Source organism: Eleutherodactylus coqui, chromosome 3 (assembly GCF_035609145.1).
Source record: "Eleutherodactylus coqui strain aEleCoq1 chromosome 3, aEleCoq1.hap1, whole genome shotgun sequence".
In the NCBI taxonomy this organism is placed as follows: Eukaryota; Metazoa; Chordata; class Amphibia; order Anura; family Eleutherodactylidae; genus Eleutherodactylus; species Eleutherodactylus coqui.
Window position 1 is genome coordinate 239,570,238 of NC_089839.1, and position 26,783 is coordinate 239,597,020.

General features: G+C 43.0%; 1 protein-coding gene across 4 annotated transcripts in view; it reads left to right on the forward strand.

Moving 5' to 3' along the window:
* The window catches only part of LOC136621577 (complement factor H-related protein 1-like), a 164,391-nt gene that overhangs the window by 28,761 nt on the left and 108,847 nt on the right, over positions 1-26,783 (forward strand). For 3 of the 4 annotated variants that reach the window (XM_066597149.1, XM_066597151.1, XM_066597152.1), the window contains 4 exons: positions 7,908-8,013; positions 10,375-10,451; positions 14,155-14,340; positions 16,903-17,094. In XM_066597149.1, the coding sequence (XP_066453246.1) occupies positions 7,908-8,013; positions 10,375-10,451; positions 14,155-14,340; positions 16,903-17,094 (561 nt within the window). Of the gene's footprint in view, positions 1-7,907; positions 8,014-10,374; positions 10,452-14,154; positions 14,341-16,902; positions 17,095-23,676; positions 23,857-26,783 lie in introns of all 4 variants that reach the window. The other variant, XM_066597153.1, reaches the window with a different exon arrangement.

Consider the following 26,783-nt stretch of genomic DNA (forward strand, 5'->3'; position numbering starts at 1 on the left):
AGTTTCAAGAGATACATTTTTATTATTTAATCAACATAGCCAAATGAGGCCTTGTTTTTTGCGCAACAAGTCGTAGGTTTTAAGGGTACCATTTTGGGGTTATATAATGTATTGTTTAACTATATAAAGATATGTCAGCAGCACACTTCCATATACCCATAAGGGATGGACCATACATGCATAGCCACCTGTAGAGATCCTGATCCGGCCAGATACGTAGGTTCCAAGAAAAAGAAAGTATGATGGCAGCATAAACGGTGCTATTTCAAAAAGGGTATTCCTTTTATTTCTTCCAAAAATGGTTACAACGTTTCGACACACGTCTTTGTCAAGTATATACAAAAAAAAAGGAATACCCTTTTTGAAATAGCACCGTTTATTCTGCCATCATACTTTCTTTGTATTGTTTAACTATTATAGGATAGGGAAAAAATCCAAAATCTCAACACGGTTTTGTTAGTGTCTTTTTCACAGGGTTCACCATACAGCATAAACAAAACGTTACTATTATTCTGCAGGTCAATATGGTTACAAAATTTAGGGGTAGATTGAAACTTAAAGGAGATGTCCCGCGCCGAAACGGGTTTTTTTTTTTTTAAACCCCCCCCCCCGTTCGGCGCGAGACAACCCCGATGCAGGGGTTAAAAAAACCACCCGCACAGCGCTTACCTGAATCCCGGCGGTCCGGCGTCTTCATACTCACCTGCTGAAGATGGCCGCCGGGATCCTCTGCCTTCGTGGACCGCAGCTCTTCTGTGCGGTCCACTGCCGATTCCAGCCTCCTGATTGGCTGGAATCGGCACGTGACGGGGCGGAGCTACACGGAGCCGCTCTCTGGCACGAGCGGCTCCATAGAAGACTACAGAAGACCCGGACTGCGCAAGCGCGGCTAATTTGGCCATCGGAGGCCGAAAATTAGTCGGCACCATGGAGACGAGGACGCTAGCAACGGAGCAGGTAAGTATAAAACTTTTTATAACTTCTGTATGGCTCATAATTAATGCACAATGTACATTACAAAGTGCATTATTATGGCCATACAGAAGTGTATAACCCCACTTGCTGCCTCGGGACATCTCCTTTAAAGTGGCCTTGGAAAAAATCTACCAACGTAGCATCACCAGCCATAATGGCTGGCACACTACGCTAATCTGTTACATCTGTAGTTTAAATTTGTAGAAGTTGGAGACAACACATATTATGTCCTTAATAACACATAGCAAGCGGTGTGTAGGAAACAATGCTAGAATTGCTGTTTTCAATTCTGCTTCCCAAAAAACGAAATAAAAAGCCATCAATAAATCGCATGTACTCCAAAATTGTAACAATGGAAACTGCGACTAGTCTCGAAATAAATGACACCTCCCTCAGCTCATTGGGTGAAAAAAAAATAATGTTGTAGGTCATGGAATACAGCACAGCAAACAATATAATATACATATAAATAAATTATTATTTATTTTATATTTTTTTTAAGGGCTTTTATTGTGCTAAGTGGTAAGAAGTAAAGGAAAAGAACTATATAAATTTGTTATCGGCGGCAATCATTTTCACCTACAGAATAAAAGTTAACATATTTAGACCACATTATGGGCGCTACAAATAATGGAAAGAAAACAATAGCAGAATTGCTGTTTTCCATTCATCTGCTTTGCAAAAAACTGAAAGTAATTAAAAACTCACACGTAGCACAAAATGCTAGCTGTGGAAACTATAATGCCTCCCACAACAATTATTACTTCACATAGCTCCATTGCAGGCGGAAAAAAAGCCAGAGGTCATGACATGCATCGATAATTTTTTTCATTAATGTCTTTATTGTGGAAAATTATTAGTATAAGGGCTCTTTCACATGGGCATCAGCGTCTTTACGTTCACCCGTCGGAGACATAAAAACGTGGGAATAAGGTGGGGAGGCAGGACGGGGTGGGAGCTAGAGTGTTAATTCCCCGTCCCCCCCCCCCCCCCCCCCGCCCCTTGTTGGCTACCAGCAATGGGAGGGAGCGTGACAGGGCGGGAGCTTAGCAGCTAGCCTTGCCCCAACCCCTCCCATTGCAAGCAGCTGGCATTGGGCGGAGAAAAGGAGAGAAGGGGGAGCTGGCAGCTGTTATTGGCTCCCATAGGAGTTTATGAAAGCAGCCGTATTCCGGCCAGGAAAAATAGTTCCAGGACTATCTTTCCTGTCTGGCGTATAAGTGTCTGTCCGAAATGCGCTATCTTGCTTGGCCAGCCACTTTTATGTGGCGGAAAATCGCCCATCTGACCTGATGCATTGGAATCCAATACATCAGATGGTAAAGTATATCGTCCAGCCATAAAAATAGCGGCCGATATACGCTCGTGTGAATAGAGCCTAATGGTAATGACCCACAGAATAGATTGTCATTTATACCATATGGTAAAGGCCATAAAAAAACTATGGCATAATTTCTAAATTTTTCCCATCCCCCCCAAAAAAACAAAAATTAATGAAAATTATTGAACACATTATAAGCACCCAAAGTGATACCATTACAAAAACAACTCATCCAACAAAAAATAAGGCTTCATATGGCTCTGTCAATTAAAAAATAAAAATGTTATGACTCTTGGAAGAAAAAATGTTTTCATTAGGGCTCAATCAGATGAGCAATTTTTGTGCACCTGTATGCGCAAAAAAATGCGCTGCACTGATGTGTAGAATGCGCTCGACCGTAGCTCCATGCTTATTGCTTTCAATGGGGCCGGGGCCAGCAGCGCGGCCCCAATTGAAAACATGTGGAGAGATCACGATCCTCTGCCACAGCTGTGACAGCTATAGCTGGGGATTCCTTCATCCCCCATGGGGATAGCTGTGGCAGAGGACTGCAATGTTCTCCCTTTGCTTTCAATGGGGCCAGCGCTGCAGCTACCCCATTGAAAGCAATGGGATGCAGGAACCCCCGCATTGATTTTCAAGGAAGGGCTTGAAATATATGCTCTTCCCTAAAAATCATCTAGCTGCTGTAAAAAAAATATATACATCACCTCCCGCTGCTGTTGGGGCTCAGGCGCATCATTGCTGGCTCCCCGACACTGCTCTGAAGCACTTTCTGCTGGCCAGGGATTTAAAAATCCCCGCCTCCAGAAAGTGCTGGGTCTGATTGACTGAGCGCTCAGCCATTCATTGAATGACGGCTGAGCGCTCAGCCATTCATTGATTATAGGCTGAGCGCTCAGCCATTCATTGAACGACGGCTGAGCGCTCAGCCATTCATTGAATGATGGCTGAGCGTTGCCTGTGATTGGTCACAGTGCTCAGACAATCAGAGGCAGCGTTCTGCCATTTATTGAATTCAGCCATTGACTGTGTCTCGTTACGCAGCCTTGAAAATCATGGTCGCATAACGGGATGTAACAAAAGCATTAATTTCAATGGGTTTGTTTTCACTAACAGTATTCTCAGGCGTTAATACTACACCCGAGAAAAGATAGGACTTGCCCTATCTTTCTTACACATAGGTAATACTACATGCGAGAAAGATATGGCAGGACCTATCTTAACGCTTTTTTATTTCAAACTTGCATGCTATAGCGAGGAGTTTAAATAGTCCAGAAAAGAACCCAAAAAAAGATTAATGCGCAACTACGCTCCGCCCATCTGTTTGAGCCCGCAAAACAGGATGAAATGAAACCATTGACTTCAATTGTTTTATATTGAATAGTAGGATTCTCGTGCAATATTACTATGTGCGAGAAAAGATAAGGCTTGCCCTGTCTTTCTCACATGTAAATTTTCTACGTGCGAGAAAAAATAGGGCAAGACTTATCTTCACGTTTTTTTTTTACCCTAGCATGACGATATTTGCGCATATGCTTATCTATTTTAGCCCTCACGTACATTTTACCCATATTTACACCATTACATGTACATATTGCCTATGTGTACATCATTACATACATATTACCCACATGTATACTATTATATATATTACACAATGTACATATTAGGGCCAATGTGCACCTGTTAAGGGCTTCAGTCACAGTTATGTTTCTCTGTTCCGCTTATGGAGCAGAAAAAAGGGAATTAAAACGAAAAAAAAATGCCAGTTTTTTCCTCTTTGATTTCAATTGATTTTCAAAAAACAGAAAACTTTCAGTTTGTTTCAGCGTCGCAGACTGATCTATTTGTTCAAATTAAAAAGCCTAATGGAACTGAAGCAAACTTATTTTTGAAAACTCACTAAAATCAATAGGGAAAAATGGAAATATGTATGTTTATTTCCGCTTTAATTCCATTTTTCTGCTCCAGAAACGGAATAGGGAAACAAAACTGTGACTGAAGGTGTAAACGGGCCTTAATATGCACATGTACACCATTATATACGTATTATACACACGTGTACATTATACGCACATATTATAAACACATACATATGATATATATATATATATATATATATATATATATATATATATATATTTACACGTTATATTCACTTAGCACAAACACATACACATTGTACATAATATGGATTTATGGTTTGTACTGGCAGGAGTCCCTGCAGCTGCCTGCTGTGGTTTCTGCATGGAGTGTGCATCAAGAATTGAGATATCAATTATTTTTTTGAAATTAGAGATTTTAAATCCACATGTAGAAAAATATGCGTCATAGTTAATTCCATCGATCTATTGCTTCATAACCAGAAGCAATGGGATGAAACTGAAAGGGAGTAGACACAGATTAGATATTAGAAAAAACTTTCTGGCAGTGAGGGTGAACAATGAGTGGAACAGGTTACCACGGGAGGTGGCGAGTTCTCCTTCCATGGAAATCTTCAAACAAAGGCTGGACAAGCATCTGTCTGGGATGATTTAGTGATCCTGCATTGAGCAGGGGGTTGGACCTGATGACCCTGGAGGTCCCTTCCAACTCTACCATTCTACCATTCCACATGAAAACAATGAGATGTGGATTTCACATATCTTTCAACACAAAATCCATGCCGTACTTTGCAAGACGTTTTAGCAATGTGAACGTGCTCTATGTGTGTGGCCACATAGTGTAGATATGCCAAGAATTTTCAGTTTCAAATGGATGACATTGTACTAAATGTCTTCCACAAGCTGCATGGAATCAGGGCAAGGTTTAGAAAAAGTGTGGCCCTGGACAAAATTAAAAGTGGAACCCCATGAAATACTGCACCAACACAGTCCCATTCAGTCAGCTTAGTACATTTAAAACAAATATGATCATGTTTTAGGGCTCCTGTCCACGGACGATAGGTCATTGCGTTATCCGCAGCGATAATCTGGCTGTGGGTAATGCAGTGAGCGCTTTCCATAGCTTTGCTATGGAAAGCACAGCCTCGCTGTCCATGAGTGGAAAATCATAGAGACTCTCCGCTCACGGGATTTAAATCGCGGCATGCCGCGATTTGCAGCGATTCCTGCAGTGAGCCTATCTGTCAGATAGGCTCAGCGCAGAGAACTGACAGCTCTCCCCCCTCATTGCCCACGGCGGAATATCGCTAGCGATATTCCTTTCCGGACGTGGACAGGGGTCCTTACCCCAGTTCTCAGACCCCAGAACAGACCAGACTAAATAAAAAATAAATATCTTAGATCCCAGTACTCTGACTGCTCTACACATACAGTACTGTACCTGCAAATCAATAGACAGCAGGCAGACTGCTTATGCAGCTTCTCCCACCCTGGCACTGCTGAACAGTATCCTCCTCAGACTCCTAATATGATGTCCCTGCTGTGTGGATTCTGACTAGGGGCAGATTGAAGCTACAATGAATCTTGTATGAAGATTTCAGGATAACAACCAGTCTAAAGTTTTAATGATGATTAGAGATGAGCGAACGTACTCGGATAAGCACTACTCCCCACTCGTCCTGAAAGATTCGGGACGCGCTGCGAAGCGAGGAGCTGCAGGGGAGAGCGGGGAGGAACGGAGGGGAGATCTTTCTCTCCTTCTCTCCCGCCCGCTCTCCCCTGCTCCCCGCTGCGACTCACCTGTCAGCAGCGGAGCGCCCCGAATCTTTCTGGACGAGCGGCGAGATACTCGGATAAAGCAAATTACTCGGACGAGTAGTGCTTATCCGAGTACGTTCGCTCATCTCTAATGATGATCTGAAGTTTACTGCAAAGACACACTGAGCTTAGTACATAGATACAATACCAAAACTAAGCTTACCACATAGATATTGTGCTAGAACTAAGCTTACTACATAGATAAGGTACCAGAATAAGGCCTACTGCAATGATAGAGTACCAGAACCAAAGTTACTGGATAGATAAGGTAGTAGGATCAAAGTTATTTTACAGATATGATACCAAAACCAAGCATACTACATAACTACAATAACAGAACTGAGCTTACTATATAGCTATCATACCAGAACCAATCTTACGAGATAGTTATGGTACCAAAATTAGGCTTGCAGCATAGACAGAGTAGCAGAACCGAGTTTACTGCATAGATAAGGCACTAGAAAAAAGCTTTCTTTTGCCTTAATCGGAAAAAAAAAATCCAGTAGCAGTGTTAAAAAAAGAGAAGGAGATCCATCAAAAAATGTATGTAGTTGGCATCCAGTTTTGTCCTCTTTTCTGTGTTTCTACTGATGGATTTTTTGCACATAAACAATTTGGATTTGTTATGGGTTTTGACACTCCCATTGAACTCAAAGGGGAAAATATATATATATTTTTTTTAACCAATTCACAGCATAAATTGACAGGCTGCAGATGTCCACAGTGCAGGTAAATTTCCGCTGCTGATTTTCCACAGGCAACTTATAGGGTACGTCAATATATAGCGTTTTCACTGTGGATTTTCCCATGTGAATTTGTGTGCAAAAATTAACTGCGTATTACATTTTTAATTAATGTGAATGAAATTTCAATAAGTCTCATCTGCACACTGCAGAAAATAATCTGCAGCGGAAATTGAACAGTGGTGCGGATTTTAAATCTGCAGCACATTAATTCATGCTATAGATTTTCACTGTGGCTTTCACCTCTTACAATGAGGGAGTAAAATCTGCAGACAATGCACACCAAAATCCATGCAAATAGAAAGGTAACATATGTGGATTTTGCCACAAATTCTTTACAGATTTTCCTGCGGAATCGCAACCAAATAGGTGGTTGATATTCCTCACTGGACAATATGTCTTGTATGGACATACTCTTATACATAAATATAAAAACATATAGGCACTGTTCATACACGGCACATACATACGAGGGGGGCATACACAGACATAACTTTACATTCATACATACACATGTACAATATCTATATTACGCCACTACCAGAGGAGCATTCATGTGTAGCGGATAAGTGGCAAGCAACAAGCAGTTTCTTGATTGGAGAAGAGACGACCTGCTACTGCCATGAACACCCATCCACCTTTCTCTGCATTCGCTGTGGTGGCCATAGTCCAGTCCAAGTGGTTTGAAGTCTGTGGGTGGTTTGGGCTGCCCTGGGTGCTCTGCTAGCCCTGGTTGGTCACGTAAAGTGCCAATATTGCAGTTTATGACATCTGTAAAATCCAAAAGTAGTGACAGCCCAAAACCTCCAATATGTCCTTCTAATAGTTACAACCATAACCCCCCAATACCACTAACAGCCACATACCTTTAATATACCCTTTTAATACTAATAGCCACTAACCCCCAATGTTGGAAAAAGGGTGGTCAATGGAGGCTAGCAGCTATCACTACAATCTGGACAGCAAAGCAAGGAATCTTCTCGCCCTCCTAAAGTCCCATGGACCAGATTCTTCCTAACATTGTTACCCATGGACCAGAGTTCTTCTAAATGTATTGTTGGTGAATTTAGTAACTCCATAATCTGTGTAATCTGTAATAAATAGGTTATTGTCATCACGTTTGTTGAATCACTGATGAAAAGTTTGTTTTTTTAATCCTGACAGAGAGATTATGTCCTAATCCTGGAGAAACTCCCTTTGTCACATTTGAACTAAAAAATGAACTCCAGTTTGTTTTTGGAGCTGTGGTGGAATACTCTTGTGTTGAGGGGTAGGTATAGAATATCCTTTATGATACAAAATGCATAAACACAACTGTAGTGTGTATCTAAAAAAAACTATTGTTAAAATTGCCCCAAATTACTACTACTTAAAGGGGTTGTCCAGCGCCGAAACGGGTTTTTTTTTTATTCAATAGGCCCCCCGTTCGGCGCGAGACAAACCCAAGGGATGGGTTAAAAAAAAAAAAGGTTTATTACTTACCCGAATCCCCGCGCTGCGGCGACTTCTTACTTACCTTACCAAGATGGCCACCGGGATCTTCACCCACGATGCACCGCGGGTCTTCTCCCATGGTGCACCGTGGGCTCTGTGCGGTCCATTGCCGATTCCAGCCTCCTGATTGGCTGGAATCGGCACACGTGACGGGGCGGAGCTACGAGGACCAGCTCTCCGGCACGAGCGGCCCCATTCACCAGGGAGAAGACCGGACTGCGCAAGCGCGTCTAATCGGGCGATTAGACGCTGAAATTAGACGGCACCATGGCGACGGGGACGCTAGCAACGGAGCAGGTAAGTGAATAACTTCTGTATGGCTCATAATTAATGCACAATGTACATTACAAAGTGCATTAATATGGCCATACAGAAGTGCTGAACCCCACTTTCCTTCACGGGACAACCCCTTTAAATGAACTGAGGAGAACATAATTATAAAGATATGAGTCAGTGTAGTAATATAACCATTTTAATGTCCATATTACAGCCAAAACACTCAGATCCCCTGTGGTTTTATTTAACATAATTTAAGGGTATTTCCAGGGAAATACTGTTGATGACCTATCCTCAGGATAGGTCATCAATAGTTGATTGGCTGGGGTCTGCTGCTCGGGATAACGTCCAATCATTAGACCAGTTGCATCTGTTAGCAACACAATATGCTGGGGTCAGAGCAGAAGTTGCTGCTCCAACTCTTGTGTAGTGGCCAGTGCTTGTAACTGCAGGTGCAGCTCCCACTGATTTTAATGACAGCTGCATCAGAAGTTACAAGAGTTGGTCACTACACAGGGGACAGAGCAGCAGTTTCCACTCTGTACCCCAGTGTGTAGATGCAATGATAAGAGTGGTAAGTGGTAGACCCCAGCAGATCAGCTATTGATGACCTATCCTGAGAATAGGGAGGCGTGACTGCATCAGGTGGTGCAAACAGGTTCCTTTTTCTTCCTATATGAACAAAAAAAAATGGCAACATTTCGACTCAATAAGTCTTTGTCATGCTTGAGGAGGATTCAAGGATCTGTTGTTTGCACTGCCTGATGCTGTCGCGCTTCCATTAATTACGTATTATTTGGACCCCGGACCAGGTCCTTCGGTGACTGTGCATCCTTACTGTCCTTCCGAAACAGCATTGAAGATTGTGCTGCTGGCACTCCTGCATTTCTTTGACTATTCTGAGAATAGGTCATCAAGAGTATTTCCCTAGAAAACCCTTCTGAAGCCACATAAAGCTGCATATTGTGTATTCATCCACATTTCATCTGAGGGTAATCTTGGAAGGTGGGGGGGGATTACCTACAAATTAACCCCCAAGATAGATTCCTCCCGACTCAAGTACACAGGGACTTCCTATGCTACCCTGTTAATCCTAATATTCTGTATAGCTAGCCATTTCCTACAAACAGTTTATATACAGTACTGTACAAAGGTTTTAGGCAGGTGTGGAAAAATGCTGCAAAGTAAGAATGCTTTCAAAAATAGAAGGGTTAATAGATTATTTTTGTCAATTACCAAAATGCAAAGTAAAATCAATATTTGGTGAGATCAGCCTTTGCCTTTACAACAGCAGTTCTTCTAGGTACACTTGTACACAGTTTTTGAAGGAACTCAGCAGGGAGATTGTTCCAAACATCTTAGAGTACGAACTACAGATCTTCTGTGGATGGTGGCTCGCTCAAATCCTTCTGTCTCTTTATGTAATCCCAGAAAGACTGCATGATGTTGAGATCAGTGCTCCGTGGGGCTATATCATCACTTCCAGGACTCCTTGTTCTTCTTTATGCTGAAGATAGTTCTTAATGGCGTTGGCTGGATGTTTGGGGTTGTTGTTCTGCTGCAGAACAAACTTAAATTCAAGCAGATGTCTATTTTTGAAAGCATTCTTACTTTACAGTATTTATTCTACATCTGCCTAAAACTTACAGTCCTGTATATCAAAGAAGCAAGGAAAAATACATTGAATATAGAAAATTAGCAGGAGGAACAAACTGCAATTACAAATGCAACATCATTTCACATTGTCAAATGTCTCATATTCTGTGGGTTTTGTGCAGGAATACATCCTCGGTGCAGGGGAAAATATTCATGTACATATTCTAAACTTTTTTTCTATTCACTGTATGCATCTTTAAACCAGGTATCAGATGGTGAGCAAACACAGAACTCGAACATGTGCTGTAGATGGCTGGACAAACACGATTCCTCACTGTGAAGGTAATGGTTGAGGCCTCGGTCAGACGGGCGTTTTTTCCCACGATTTGCGCATGCGCATGCGATCCGCACATATATAGACCCATTGCTTCGCAATGGGATTGGTCACATGTCCGCTTTTTGTGCGGATGTGCGATAAATTATAGGACACAACGATTAGCAGAACGCCTCTATCTGCGTTCTGCGATTCGTTGTGTTCTATATATGTGCTCAATGGGGCCGGCGGCAGCAGCGCCGGCCCCATTGAGAGCATATACTAAGATTGTTCTCCTCTGCCACAGCTGTGCCACAACTGTGGCAGAGAAGAACAATGTTCTCCCATTGAAGTCAATGAAGCCGGCAATACAGCCGGCTCCATTGAAAGCAATGGGCTGCCGGCATGCACTGGATCAATTTTTGGGAAGGGCATTAAAATATAAGTATAAATATATTCCCTGAAAACCATCCTGAAATGTTTAAAAAAAAAAAAAAAAAAAGGATACTCACCTTTTCCCTGCAGCCGGAGTTCAGCCGCGTCCGGCCGGCAGTTCTCCTGAACTGCTCTCTGTAGTATTCAGTAGCTGGGGATTTAAAATCCCTGCCTGCTGAATGGGCTGCTTCTGATTGGTCACAGCCTTCACCAATCAGAGGCAGCTCTCACTCACCCATTCATGAATTCATGAATGGGTGAGTGAGTGCTGCCTCTGATTGGCTGAGCGCAGGGACCAATCAGAGGCAGCTCTCAGCTATCATTCAATAGCTGAGAGCTGCCTCTGATTGGTCGCTGCGCTCAGCCAATCAGAGGCAGCACTCACCCATTCATGAATTGATGAATGGGTGAGTGAGAGCTGCCTCTGATTGGTGAGGGCTGTGACCAATCAGAGGCAGCCCATTCAGCAGGCGGGGATTTTAAATCCCCGCCTGCTGAATACTACAGAGAGCAGTTCAGCCGGACGCGGCTGAACTCCGGCTGCAGGGAAAAGGTGAGTATCCTTTTTTTTTATTTTTACACATTTTAGGATGGTTTTCAGGGAAGGGCTTATATTTTAAAGCCCTTCCCGAAAATTCATCCAGCGCTTGCTGACAGCCCATTGCTTTCAATGGAGCCGTCTGTATTGCTGGCTCCATTGAATTCAATGGGCGAACATCGTTCTCCTCTGCCACAGCTGTGCCACAGTTGTGGCAGAGGATAGCGGGCAGCGCTGGGCCGTTTCCCTGAAAACGCTGCTAGATGCAGATTTTTCAGCAAATCGTCGGCCCCGGTCACGCGATTTGCGGATGCGCATCCATTATGCGATCCGCAAATCGCGGGGGAAAAACGCCCGTGTGACCGAGGCCTAAAAACCAACGGCTCTAGATTTCTATGCAACTTTTCCCTCCTCAAGAAGTAAACGCTGCAAAATAAGTTGACGCTATACAAATAAAGATTATTATTATTAATAAACTATCACAGACCCTGATCTGGATAGAACTTACTGTTATGGATCGCCAGTTCCTTTATATATAATGTATATTGGTCACCTCCTTGAGCGAACCACTCATCTAAGGCCGGACTCACACAAGTGTATCTCACAGCATGCAGGCTGCGAGATAAACGTTCGAGGAACATGGTCAGTACCCCATGACATTGCGTACTGGCTGCACGCCGCTTATCACCATGTACTATCATGGAGTGTATAATCACATATTACGCACCATGATAGGACGTGCTGCAATTTTTCTTGCATGTGTATTTTGCGCAAGTTGTGTGAGTGGCAATATGGGCACTTATAGCAGATTAGTATAGTGCATTATGTGCGCAAGACCCACGTGCTGAATACGCTGTACCTACACGCTCGTGTGACCCGAACCTATAGCCTGCTGTAGCTTCTGGGTAGTCGTCTCACTTTTTTGCAACATTTACACAACTCTGCTACATACACACACAGCTCTGCACCATTGACATACACACATACAGCCCTGCTGCATACATGAACACACAAACAGCTCTGCTGCATACACACACAGCTCACATAGCTTTGCCACACACACCCGCAGTTGGCATATTAAATGCTGATTTTATTAAGGACGGCTTCGGGCTTCTGCAAGCACAAATATGCTCGCCTCCATGCAGCGTATTAATGGATGAACCAGTCAAAGTTCTTTTTTTTACTGTTCAAATTTCACGATATTGTGCGCTGGTAAAAAAAAAAAAAGCAGGAAAATAGGTCCCACCCTATCTTTTCTCGCATGTAGAAAAACTACATACAAGAAATATATGGCAAGTCCTATATTTTCTCACGCGTAGTATTGACATGTGATAATGCTGCTAGTGAAAACGAAACCATTGAAATCAATAGTTTTATTTGGTCCCATTTTGTGGACTTCATTTTCACGCCTGCAAAATGGAACAAAACACTAACACTAAGCCCTAACACTAAGGGCGGCTGCACACGGCATGTGCCTTTTTGTGCACGCCTCAGCTCAACATATGTGATCTATTTACAAGGATTTTTTGCGCATGTATTCTACTGTACTGTTTGCGCACGCAAGGCTATTTATTTGCATGTGACAGATGAAGATGCTCTGATATGAATGGCTATTTAGCCTAATGAGTTCCAGATGTGTTCTTTTTTTCACATAATTGCTCAGCGTATTGCGCATCCCATTGAAAAATAGAACTCGTTGCGCAAAAATCAAGCCTTTATGGAGCTATGCAACCGGAAAAATAAAAGAGCTAGGATTTTTTTGAAAGTGGAGAGGAAAAAAGTAAATAAGAAAATGAAAAAGGGGCGGCAGCGGGAAGGGGGTTATGACCAAATTTTGCACCATGGGGCTGCGATGCAAGATCACGCAGTCTGATGGAACATGCTGCGATTTGTTTTGCACATTGCATCGCTGTGCATTGCAGAAATAAAAAGTCACTCATGTATATGACCCCATTCAAAAGAATGAGGCTCATATTTGTGCGTCTTGCAATGCACAAATCTTGCCCAATTTTCTCGTATCAGCCTTAATCTCTGTCATGAGAAAATGGCAACTATTTTGTTCTCGCAATGACATAGTACCTTAATTCATTTTCTCCTTTTAAAAGACTCTGCCAGGAGCCTAAGGACACCTGAACACGAACAGGTCAGATTCCGCATGCGGGAGGCTGCACTGGAACTTTCATCTGTATTGCAAATGGCTGCGGCAAGTTAGCTTTTCCCACGCCGGCGCTAGGCGATGACGCAGAATCCATAACGTTCCTGCAATGTTAATTGCGGAAGGACTACAGGTCGGACAGCTTCCATTGACTTCAATGGAAGCCGTCCGTACGAAATCCGTGCAAAAATGGAACATGCTGCAATTTTTGCTCCGCTCGCAGAAATCGCAATTCGATTCTGCGAATGTGCAGGAAGAAGCGCTTTTCCATAGCATGTAATGAACAGGATTTGCTGCGGATCCCAATGCATATGATAGAGGGGAAGACACAGAGTTTGGAGATGTTTAGTTTTCTATCATTTGATTCAGTATTTTCATTGGAAAAGTTATGTAGTGAATGCTGCCAAGAATCATACAAATGCCAGTGTGCCACAATTTTCACCCCCACATGAAGAGGAAGGGTTGTAGTATTTGGGTGAGGGACACAGGACTCACAGCAACTACACTAAGGAGATAATGCTTTGTTCTGGTAATGAGTCTTTTAAACCAAAACCAGAATTTAAAAAAACAACATTTTATCATGTTGCACCTAATTTCATTACAGCTCGCCTTTGTCCACCAGTGAAGGATGACAGTGTAAGAGTCATATCTAATGTGGGTGACGACGAATTTACTTTTGGACAGGCTATAAACTTTAAATGCAAAAATCCAAAAGACAGTCTTAAAGGGCCATCTATGATTTATTGTACTGAAGATGGAACATGGAATATGGCTCCTCCAACTTGTAAAGGTAATTAGTCACCTGATAAGCAGAAACTTTCGTGGCCCAATTTTAAAATTTTAGGAAACAACTTTGCTATTCACGATGGAGAATAAACTTAAAGTGACCCTCCAGACAAAAGTCTGTCCGAGGACAAGAGGCCGTCCCTTCAATTCTCCGCTCTGTTTTTGGCTCTGCAGGATGGCTACAGCAATTTTCTAAAAACCTAATGCACATTGTGCACTGCTCTCTGATTGGCCAGTTTGATCACGTGAAGAGTTCTGGTCAATCAGAGAGCAGTTATAAGGCATTGGTAGTCTAACACTACCAATGCACACTGGAGATTAGGTAGTCAAAAGATTTTATTAGCCATCTTGGTTGGCCCAAAACAGGACCTGATTGGAGGGACGGCAGAAAAGAATAAGTGCAGGTAATTTATTTTATTCCACTCCAGTCCCGGGACAGAATTTTGTCCTGAATCTGGAGGGTCACTTTAACCGTTTAACGAATTACTTAAATGTTACATCATAAACAAATGTCTTGTCTATCAGCCACAGCAATGTCTCATCTATCGGCCATTTGGGTAACGGGCTTCCTCTATAAACATAGTTATTCTTCATTTTGCATAACTCAGCTTCATAACTTACTTTGGATGATGCTAAGCATATTGCAGACTAACGCACAGTAGGTAGAGACGTGCTTATTGGCGCATAACACTACTCCTCCATAATCCTTCTTCACCCTATGCCGACAAACATAGTATGTTAGGCTGAAAAAAGACATATGTCCACCCAGTTCAGCCTATTACCCCCCAATGTTGATTCAGAAGAAGGCAAAAAAAACAAGTAGAAGCCAATTTTTCACCATTTAGCCTGGCAATCGGAATATTGTAATGTTCAAGAAAGACGTCCAGGTCCCTCTTAAACTCTTTTATTGAATCTTGTCCTATTTCTTTTTGCCATTTCCCTGTTTGTTTTCTAATTCACAAAAACCCGCTGGCAGCTACAAGGCCGCAATCCCAGGGCGGCACAATATGTGAGAACAGAAGGCCGTAGAGTATATATTGTATATACTGAACTGACCCTGTTTTGCAGAACTTTGGTTACTCCTACTCATCCCACAGGTAGCTGTGTAAAGCCTGCAAACAATTTGTACTAGCAAAACCTGTGACTTTGACTAACATCTGAGGCCACAAATAGAGAACTGTAATATACCCCACGCAACAGTGTAGTTTGTCTGCTGCTATATACGGTTGCAGCAGAAATATATGCTCTGCAGATAGGTCTCCCACAGGCCACGGCACATCTTGTATAGGCATATAATGTTCATGCAGCTTCTCTGGTCCCTTCAATACAACCCAGTTTATCTTCTCTGCAGGTATACAATTTTTCTCACCAGCAGATATATATCCTCTACAGAATCTCTCTCCTTAAGCACAGAGCGCGTTTTGTATAGGCATACAAACATGATGCAGTTTCTATGTTCCCCTAATATGTTGCAGCTTCTCTATCCTAAGCTTATCTGTACAACAGTTGCTGGTAATACAGTGCCTATGTTATATATTGCTGTGTCATGTGATGCTGGCATTCAATAAAAGTGCTGCCCATATGCAGGATGGAAGTAACATTTGGTGATGTCATCAAGGTGTCCTGGCTGCTGATTAGCTGCATGTTAACCTCTGTCCTAGGCATTGTGGGAAATTCAATCTACTTGTCATTTCCGCAAAAAAAATTGTGTCAAATTCAGCTGATCCGATTTAGAGAAATTCGGGTTAATTTTATTGCCCTTTCATGACAAGCAACACTAATAGTTCCCCTTAGGTCTGCCGGGCTAGATGATTTTTTTTATTATTTGCAGAAATATCTTATGGAACTACATAAATCCTCCTCCTCCGGGCTCTATCTTCTGCCGTCTGATGTTACAAGGTGCTACTGTCAGCCCAGCAGTGCCCCGGCAGCACAATTGCTCAATTCTGCTTATGCATTTATGTCATGAATTTGGTTATATGGCAGTATTTATATTATGAGCTTGATTTTGGTATTGTATCTGTGTACTGAGATTGTTTCATACTGTACCAAAAAAGTTTGGTACTGTGTTAGCCAGTAGAGCAAAGCGTGATTGTTCCCAGTAAGAGAAACCAAGTAATCTTGTAGATATGACAGGATTACAGGATGTAATGGCTAACAAAAATACATGATGTTACAGCAAGCTTTCGGATCACCTATGGACCCTTTATCAGCTTCATTTCATCTGATGAAGGGTCCATAGAAGATTTGACAGCTTGCTATAACATGATATATTTTTGTTTGCTATTATAAGATATCATATCTACAAGATTACTTGATTGCTCTTACTGGGAACAATCAAGCTTGGTTCTGGTACAGTATTTATTCACTGAGCTGCTCTAGTGTGGGTATGCTACCTTTCCGCTTTCTGCACAAGCAGAATACAGACTGCTTATCAGTACAACATATACATCAATACAGGCTAATAAAAACACACAAGTTTATTACACATACCGCCAGCTTACAGAATAAGTTGTCTGACCTGCATGCTGATTTTTAATATGATTTGTTTCATATTTTGTCACAGTGTCATGCACTGTCCAGCAGAATGACATGAGAGAACACAATGTACAACTAAAGAATAATCGAGGACTAAATTATCGAGACAATGAAGATGTTCGGTTTGAATGTATTTCTGGATATAACATAACAGATCCTGCAAAGCTAATGATAAAATGTAACGACGGTATCCTGAAATATCCAACTTGCCACAAGATAGGTAATGTCACATAAGGCATGTTCTAAAGAAACAAAATCAATCATTTATTAACCGAGAAAAAATGATTTTCATCCCTATAGAAGGTGACCATGATATGGACTAGAACAGGGGTGTCAAACTCATTTTCACAAAGGGCCACATTAGCCTGATGGTTGTCTTCAAAGGGCTGACTATAATTGTAAGGTTGCCTGTCCACAGGACGATTGTTCATTGCGTTACCCACGGGTAATACAGTGAACACTTTCCATAGCGTTGCTATGGAAAGCACAGCTGCTGTGTCCACAAGCGGAGAATCATAGCGATTCTCCACTGTGGTCAAGATAGGCTCACCGCAGAGCACTGACAGCTCGGTGACCCTCACAGTGGCCTCAGCAGTACTAGTGACCCCCACAGCGCCCACAGAAGTAATAGTGACCCCCACAGAGGCATCAGCAGTAATAGTGACCCTCACAGCAGCCCCAGCAGTAATAGTGACCCTCACAGAGGCATCAGCAGTAATAGTGACCCTCACAGCAGCCCCAGCAGTAATAGTGACCCCCACAGCAGCCCCAGCAGTAATAGTGACCCTCACAGAGGCATCAGCAGTAATACTGACCCTCACAACTGCCCCAGTAGTAATGCTATTACTACTGGGCCTGGTGTAGGGGACAGTATTACTAATAGTATCCCCTATATCAGTAGTAATAGAGCCCCATGAAATCCATATACTTACCCCTCCTCCTCATCCTTGTGGAAGTGCCGCTGCTCTTCTGCTCGCTGTTAATGGCGCTGATTGCAGGTGCACACTGTGACATCAGTGTGCACGTCCGGACGCCTCCTCCCTTCTGCTCTTGCGGAACTAGGGGAGGAGGATCCTGGGTGCACACTGATCTCACAGTGTGTACCTGGGATCTGCGCCACTGCGTGAATACCGGCAGGGGAGCGGCGGCCCCCCAGCTGGTATTCTCTGCTGTGGTGAGCGGCCGCCAGCACGTGATGCCGACCATGCTTGCAGGCCATGCTGAACAAGGTGGCGGGCCTTATTCGGCCCACGGGCCTTGTGTTTGACATCTGTGGTCTAGAAGCAACATGTATTTCTCTAAGGGTACATGCACGCTGGCTTTATTTCTGTCCAATTTTTGGGACCGTAAAATCTGGCTTTTTCAAGAATAGCGGATGTCAGTGTGGACAGCACACAGATGGGATGATCTGAGTTGTGCCTGAGTAGTACTCTAATCACTAACACTATAATCGCACTTCTTCTAAACATTTTGGTCAGGACTCCAAACACCATTCACATCTGTCCTTATAGAAATAGTCTGACACATTTCTCAAGATTGAATAAAGGGGTTGTCCCCTGAAAAATATTGTTTATAGTTACATCCAGCCCCAAATTATGACTTTTTTGTATTTACACTTACTAAAAATAAAATGGTGTGCTGATTTTACCCCCACCGTTGCCAACAACAGTCTTCTTGAAAAGGTTTTGTGTTTGTAAAATGAAAGCACAACCTGGAAGTGATTGGAGAATAGCGAAAGAGATGAGAAGGGCAACAGCACTTCCAATCAATATACTGTAGCACTTACAGGCTTGCAGGGTGCACGATCCACAGCCAAGGTCTGGACCCAAAGACCGGAAGAAGCAGGAAATCCTTACAAGATATGTTGAATCAGCACTCCAGGGTTTTTTTTTAAACTTTATCTTTGTCTTTGCTGCTCGTTTGTTGATGTTTATTCTCCAGCTACACTGCATGATCCTGGCCATATGACTACCTTTGTGGGATGGGTGTGAACCTACCCTAGAATTTTGATTGGTTTTGTGTGTTATATGTGGGGGCATTTAACTAGGGGGGTTGGTATGCTGCTTTATGCTTGACAAAGATCCTGTGTGTGTAGGATCGAAACGTTGCAGCTATGTTTTTACCATTGAGGAATAAAGTGCTGTTTTATTCATAATTAACCCCTGGAGTGCTGATTCAACATATCTTGTAAGGATTTCCTGATTGGAGAATAGCGTCACCAACTACAGCGGTGGGGGAGTGACGGGGAAGGTGAGTATGGCCTGTTCTTTATTTTATTAAACAAAATTTTAAATCAGGAAGGCCCGATTGCTGCATGTGACCAAACAGTCTGGGCCCTCTTCCCCTCCTGGGCCCATGTGCTAAAATCAAAATATACTGTATTTACTGCATTTTCCTGATCTAGCCGTTCAGTCATTTTGTAATTAAAAGGAAATTTGATTCGTCTGGCAAGACTTGTTTGTTCCAAATCCATGCTGGTTCTGGTTAATTACTTTATTCTCATCCAAGTACTTGCATACATGCTGTTTAATAATTTGTTGAAATCTTTTTCCCGATATAAAAGTCAGGCTCACAGGCCTTTAGTTTCCTGGGTCCACCTTCTTCCCTATTTTGAAACTAGGGACAACATTTTCAGGAATTTTCAAAGATTATGGCGAGTGGTTCAGCAATTACATCTGCTGCTTCCTTTCTCACAAAATAGGAATTTGAAAGTTTGATCTTCTCAACATCATTTTTAACCAAATACCATTTTCATCCTGCAAACATCCTATAGAATCTTTGACTTTTATTTTGCTTTTGACATAACCCCCCACTCCCATTTCTTTTGGCCTCACTTTCAAGCCTCAACTCATTATTAGCTTTAGCTTTTCTGACACTTGTCCTGCAATTTCTGCATTATATTTAGATATGCCCCCATGTTTTAAATTGATAAACATATTTTTCTTCCTTTTTAGCATGTATTTAAGTTTTGCATTCATCCATCCGCATCTCTTTAAATGCTTCCCACTCTTTCCACTTTTAGGGATTGTTAAAAATTGTGTTTTGAAAATCTCATTTTTAAATTTTTCCCAATCTTCTTGGACAGGTCTGTCCTTAAAAACAAACAGCCATTGAATCCTTCCTACTCTTTTTCATACTTCATTAAAATTTCCCTTTCTGAAATTCAGCCTTGAAGTTTGAGTCTTTTCAGGTCTTCCTCCCCATGTTATTCCATTGGAACAGAGAGAACTGAGGATTTGTGCGTGAAAAAGGAGCAACTAGAGCTCCGAAATACGTTGCACCCTTCTGTTTTTCAATAAGAATATCTGTTTATGATCCTATCGCTGAGCTTCTATCATCCTTTATGACTACTCTGCATTGATTATATAAGAGGTCTATGCACACACGTAGGCCATATAATTGTGTCTACTTCTTGGAGTTCTATCGGTTCCCTTTGAACATGAGTCTTTTTTTCTCTTTTTGTCTGTACCTTATTACTTCTGGGGGTCCCTGACACCCCAGACTTTTCCCCAAGCATGTTCTCCTTGGATGTCTCTTTGGGACAGGGTATCCTTCACCGACATACTCCTTATTTCACAGCTTTTTGCCCTTGCGTACAAAGCTGATACAGGTTGATTCCTTAAAAGATCTGGCTGCAATTAACCGAGGCGCTGTCCTGACCACCCAATGGCTTATCTAAAATTTAAGGATAGCATGATCACTGCCTCCTAAGATCCCAGCCACCCATACTTCCTTAACCATTTCCTCACTGTTGGGAAGAATTGGGTCAAAGATAGCAGATCCCCTTGTTTTCTCTTCTACCTTTTGAAAGATACAGTTGTCAGCAAGAGCGGATAAGAATTTGTTGGATCCATGACTTTTACCTGAGAGAGATTCCCAACAAATGTCTGGTTAGGTAAAATCTCCCATGATCACTATTTCATGCTTTTTGACAGCTTGGCCATCTGATATAGAAAGAGTTTATCAATATCTTCTGCTTGTCCAGGTGGCCTATAGTAAATGCCTACAATAGTCTCCTTTCTGTTGTTCTCTCCTTATATTCATACCCATGCAGTTTCAACAGAACTACCATGCTCTGAAGCTTGAATTTATGTGGAGATGTATGCTTTCCTAACATACAAAGCAGCATATCCTCCCCTTTTATTGGTTTGTTTCTTGTATCCTTCAAGCCTTGTATTCCAATCATGTGTATCATTTCACCAAGTTTACGTGATGTCTTTGACATCATATTTCTCTTCCTGTGTTAGGAGCTCCAATTCTCCTTGTTTCCCATGCTCTGTGCATTTGTGAAAAAACAATTTAGTTTGTGATCATTGTCTCTTGCTCCTCTACTTTCTTCAGATTTTTTGGTATTTGTTATTTCTTTCCACTTCTAATAGCAAGGGTCTCAGTTGTATTAACTAGCTGTATATTTTTGCTTGGCCTTTCACTTTCCTTCCCAAATTGTTATAGTTTAAAGCTCTCCTAATGAGTGTAGCAAGGCACTTACCAAATATATGCTCTTCTGTTTTTATAAGGAGCAACCAATCTCTAGCAAGGTGTCCGTCATATAGGTAATTCACTTCACGTTCTAGAAATCTAAATCTTTGCTGACAGCACCATCGATGCAGCCAATTGTTCACCTCTAGAATCCTGTTCCATCTCTATATTCTATGGCCATCCACTGGTAGGATGGATGAGAAGACAAACTGTGCTCCTTGTTCCTTCACTATCCTTTTGAGGTCTTCAAAGTCTCTGCAGATAGTTGCAAGATCCTTTTTTGCAGTGTCATTTGTCCCTGCATGTTTAATAGGAATGGCTAGTGGTCTATAGAACTGAAAAGTCTTGATAGCCTGTCAGACACATCTTTGATTTGTGCACCTGGAAGACAGTACACCTCTTGTGAGGATATGTCAGGTCTGCAGACAGTGGTCTTTGTTCCTATCAATAGGGAATCCCCCACAACCATCTCCACCCAAGAGGATTCTGACTGTTTACTAGACTGCTCTTTGTGGGCAAAGTCATTTCGTGATGTACCTCTTCGTTGTTCTCCTGCATGAGTGCCTGGTACCAGTTCCTGAGCAGTATGGATGCTGACTGACTCCTGATCCTCCTGCTTCTCCTGGTCACTTGCTTCCATTCCTCTACTTCTGCAGACACACTGAAAATTTATTTTTCATCAACATTGTTCTGCTCTGTCAAGGAAATCCTCATCTTCCTTAATGAGTTTCAATGTAGCTATTCTCTCCTTTACAACTTTTCCTATGGTAGGTCTGTAAACATATAGCATACTACTCTCCTCTTCCATGTTGCTGTCCACTTCTAAACACCTAAAAGTCAAGAATTCTAGTGATGATAAATAACATATAAGATGTTACTAACTGTAAAGCTTTGCGTACCATCAGGCATGTGGTCTAGCAAAAGTCCTCCGTGCAGCTAGATCCGGCTAAGACTGGTTTAGACCCGATAGATCATTAATAGTTTTTGCCTGAAAAACCCCTTAAACTTTGCTTAACCCCTTAGTGACAGCCCTATAGTGTTTTTACGTCCTGCTGCTGCAGGACGTTATGGAGGGAGATAGTGCCGCTATCGCCCTCCATAGAGTGCTGGCGTCAGCTGTTTATTACAGCTGACACCCGCGGGCAATAGCCGCAATCGGACGTTCAGCTGATCACGGCTATTAACCCTTTAAATGCCGCTGTCAGTTCTAACAATAGCATATAAATCCCCTGAACGATGTTCGGGGGTCCTGTACAACCCCCCGCGGTGAGACTGGTGGAGCCGTGCTGGTGCGTTGGCAGCCGGGGGCCTTCTTAAAGGCCCCAGGGGTGCCTTAGCAGACTGCCTATGAAGCTATCCCCGTAGGATGGCCTGATAGACTGCCTGTCAAAAAACAGTATGACGTAATGCTATAGCATTACGTCATACTGCAGGAGCAATCAAAGCATCGCTGGTTGTAGTCCTCTCGGAGGACTAAAAGAAAGTGTAAAAATAAGATCAATAAAGTTTTTGTAATTATTAAAAAAAAAGTAATAAAAGTAAAAAAATACCCTTTTGCCATATTTGCAATAAAAAGTCAAAATAATAAACCAAAAATACGTGTTTGGTATCGCTGCGTCCATAAATGTCCGATATATCAAAGTAATGTATTATTTACTGTGCACGGTGAACGTGGTCCGAAAAAACAAATAAAGAACGCCCAAAATGCACTTTTTTGGTCACCCTATCTCCGAGAAAAAATGTAATAAAAAGTGATCAAAAAGTCAATTGTATGCGAAAATGGTACCAACGGAAATGACAGGACATATCGCACAAAATGAGCCCTCACATAACTAGGTCGACAAAAAAATAAAAAAGTTATTGGGCGCAGAAAATAATTTTAAAAAAATTAAATATCTTAAAAAAAAAACAAGCACTACAGCAAAAAAAAACTATATAATTTGGTATCGTAGTAATCGTACTGATCATAGAATAAAGTTATCGGGTGATTTTTGTTGCAGTTTGTGCGCCGTAGAAACAAGAAGCACTGAAAGAAGGTGAAATGTTGTTTTTTTCCATTTCTCTCCGCTTAGAATTTTTTAACATTTTTTTAGTACATTATATAGAACAATAAATAAAAACCATTGAAAAATATTCATCTCGCAAAAAAAAACAAGCCCTCATACAGCGACGTTGAATCATAAATAAAGGAGCTACGATTTTTTAAAAGGGAGGAGAAAAAACGAAAATGGAAAAAAGCAAAAAAGCTCATTCACTAAGGGGTTAAATTTAATTAAGTTAAACATGCTTAATTAGTTAAATTCATGTATTTAATATCTTTCAGCAAACACATCCTGCGGCAAGCCTCCATTAATAGAATATGGGGAAATCATGACAAGTATGAGAAACTATTACAATTCAGGTTCATCAGTAATATACAAGTGTCCTTATCTTTACAAACTTCATGGACCTGGGGTGGTCAGATGTCGAGGTGGAGTGTGGAATAAGCCGCCCGTATGTCTTGGTATGTGCTTACGATAACTTCTTTTATTTATTCATAGTACTTTGAATAACAATTAAAAATTATTTTATCTAATCGATATTTGATATTGTCAAACGTATAAAATAATTATGCAATTCAATGATTTCTTCTTCCCTTTCTATTCAATGTTCAGGTCAATGGGGATTTTCAATGCAACAGGGAACAGATGAAAGATAAAGCTCAATGGGGTTTAAAGGGGTTGTCCCGTGGCAGCAAGTGGGTCTGTACACTTCTGTATGGCCATATTAATGCACTTTGTAATGTACATTGTGCATTAATTATGAGCCATACAGAAGTTATCAAAAGTTTTTTACTTACCTGCTCCGTTGCTAGCGTCCTCGTTCCCATGGAGCCGACTAATTTTCGCCCTCCGATGGCCAAATTAGCCGCGCTTGCGCAGTCCGGGTCTTCTGCTCTCTTCAATGGAGCCGCTCGTGCAGAATGCCGGCTCCGTGTAGCTCCGCCCCGTCACGTGCCGATTCCAGCCAATCAGGAGGCTGGAATCGGCAGTGGACCGCACAGAAGAGCTGCGGTCCACGGAGGAAGAGGATCCCGGCGGCCATCTTCACCGGTAAGTATAGAAGTCACCGGAGCGTGGGGATTAAGGTAAGCGCTCCGGTAAGCTTTCTTTAGGTCCCTGCATCGGGGTTGTCTCGCGCCGAACGGGGGGGGGGTTGAAAAAAAAACTAAAACGTTTCGGTGCGGGACAACCCCTTTAAGTCTGGGGACTGTTGGAGGGCATTCCATTCCTTGAAGCCTACCAGCTTCTTCTTGTCTTCCCAAGTAATTTTCACAACCTAGTAGAATGTTTTGTAATATGAACCCCTGACCAAAGAGATGTACATCAGTATTGCATGGTGTATCAAAATATTGTGGTAGCTCTTTTTGTCCAGTGTGCCAGTCACCCTGTAAAAGTTGCTAACTCTGGATCTAGCAAAAGAGCCCCAGAGCATCACGCTTCCTCCTCCAGTTGGTGTCACACTCAGGAACCATCCTTTCAACGACTTGATGGCATACAAATACCCTGCATGATGTACCAAAGATGTAAAATTTTGATTCATCAGTCCTTAAGGCCTCACGGCCACGGGGACAGATCCGCAGCGGGTGATCCGCGCCCAATAGGGATGCATTGGACACCCGCAGGTACTTAAATACCTGCGGATGTCATTTTCCGATTGCGTGTGCAGGAAAGAACCCGCAGCATGCTGCATTTTAAGTGCGGGTCTCCCGCGGGGACGGCTCCCGCAGGCTTCTATTAGAGCCTATGGAAGCCGCCCAGATCCGCGGCACACCCGCACCTGAATCTCTTCTCTCCGGCGCTGTAGCGCGGGAGAGCAGGAGTTTAAAAAAAAAATGGAGTGCCCGGCGCATGCCGAGCACATCCACCTGGCCGAAGAAAGAAGATCCAGCCGCGACGGAGGGAAAATCCACAGCGTCCGGACAGGTAAGTAAAATCTTCTTTTTAGGCCTCATGTCCGCGGGAAAAGAGGGACCCACTGCGGGATTCTGCATGGAGAATCCGCGGCGGGCATGAAGTGCTGCTTGGTCCAGGCTAGACTTTTTTCTTTATTTTGCAGCCTCAGCAGTGGCTTTCTTACTGATACTCTACCTGTCAAATCTGCATAGAAGTCTTTCTTCACAACTGAAATAGAAACTTGTCTATTTTTTGTGCTTGCAGATTTTGTGATGTGAGGCCAATCAGGCAAACTGTTGTCTCTCAGAAACTTGTCACCTGATTTTGTAGTGGCCTTTCACCTGCCATACCTCTTCCTGTCAGACTTTCCTCCAGTTTCCAAGTGTTACGGGAAACTATAGTGACTGCTATCTTGGCTTTCTTGGCAATTTCTCTGTAGGACAAACTTACCCTTTTGAGGAGCGCTGCAAAATATGTTGGCGCTATACAAATAAGGATTATTATTAGATTATTATTATTGTATTAGGCCGCCTGCAGACGAGCGGAAATCCCGCCGCGGGATTTCCCGCTGGATTTCCGCCGCTGAAAGTCTGCATAGGAGTGCATTACAATACGCACTCCCATGCAGAGGGCCGCGGTTTGGCCGCGCGAAATCTCGCGCGGCAAACAAACCGCGGCATGTTCTAATTTTCTGCGGGGCACGCACTCACCTGGCCGCCGGCTCCGGTCTGCGCATGCGCCGGCTGCGCGGCAGCCGGCACATCAAAGAGCCGGGGCCGCCAGGCGCGGGTGAGTACGCGCTCGTCCCTGCAGGCTCTGGGGTCGGATCGCGCGGCAAGATTTCTCGCTGCCGGATCCGACCCGCTCATCTGCAGGCGGCCTTACTGTATAACAGCCGGGTGCTCAGAGCAGAGAACAGCTGGATGCAAAAGTCAAGCGAGGACACCCCGCTTGTCTCCTGCATCCTCCACGCAGAGCGCTCAGCTGTATAACAGCCGGGTGCTCCGGGCAGAGAATAGCTGGATGCAGAAGATAAGCGGGGACACCCCGCTTGCCTTCTGCATCCTCCACTCGGAGCGCACGGCTGTATAACCGCCGGGCGCTTAGAGCAAGGAACAGCTGGATGCAGAAGACAAGTGGGGATACCCTGATTGTCTTCTGCATCCTCCGCTCGGAGTGCCCCGCTGTATGACAGCCAGGAACTCCCAGCAGGGAATAGCTGGATGCAGAGAATAAGCGCCACCGCAATTGTTCTCTGCATTCTCCGCTCAGAGCACTGGCTGTATGACAGCCGGGCGCTCCCAGCGGGGAACAGCTGGATGCAGAGAACAAGCGTTTCCCACTTGTCTTCTGCATCCACCAGAGCACAAGGTGATCGCTCAATGTTTGAGTGATCATCTTGTGATGTAAATGACGCAACGATTATCGCTCAAAAGTCGCTCAAAAGACATCTTTTGAGCAATAATCATTGTGTCTAAATGGGCCTTTATCACTT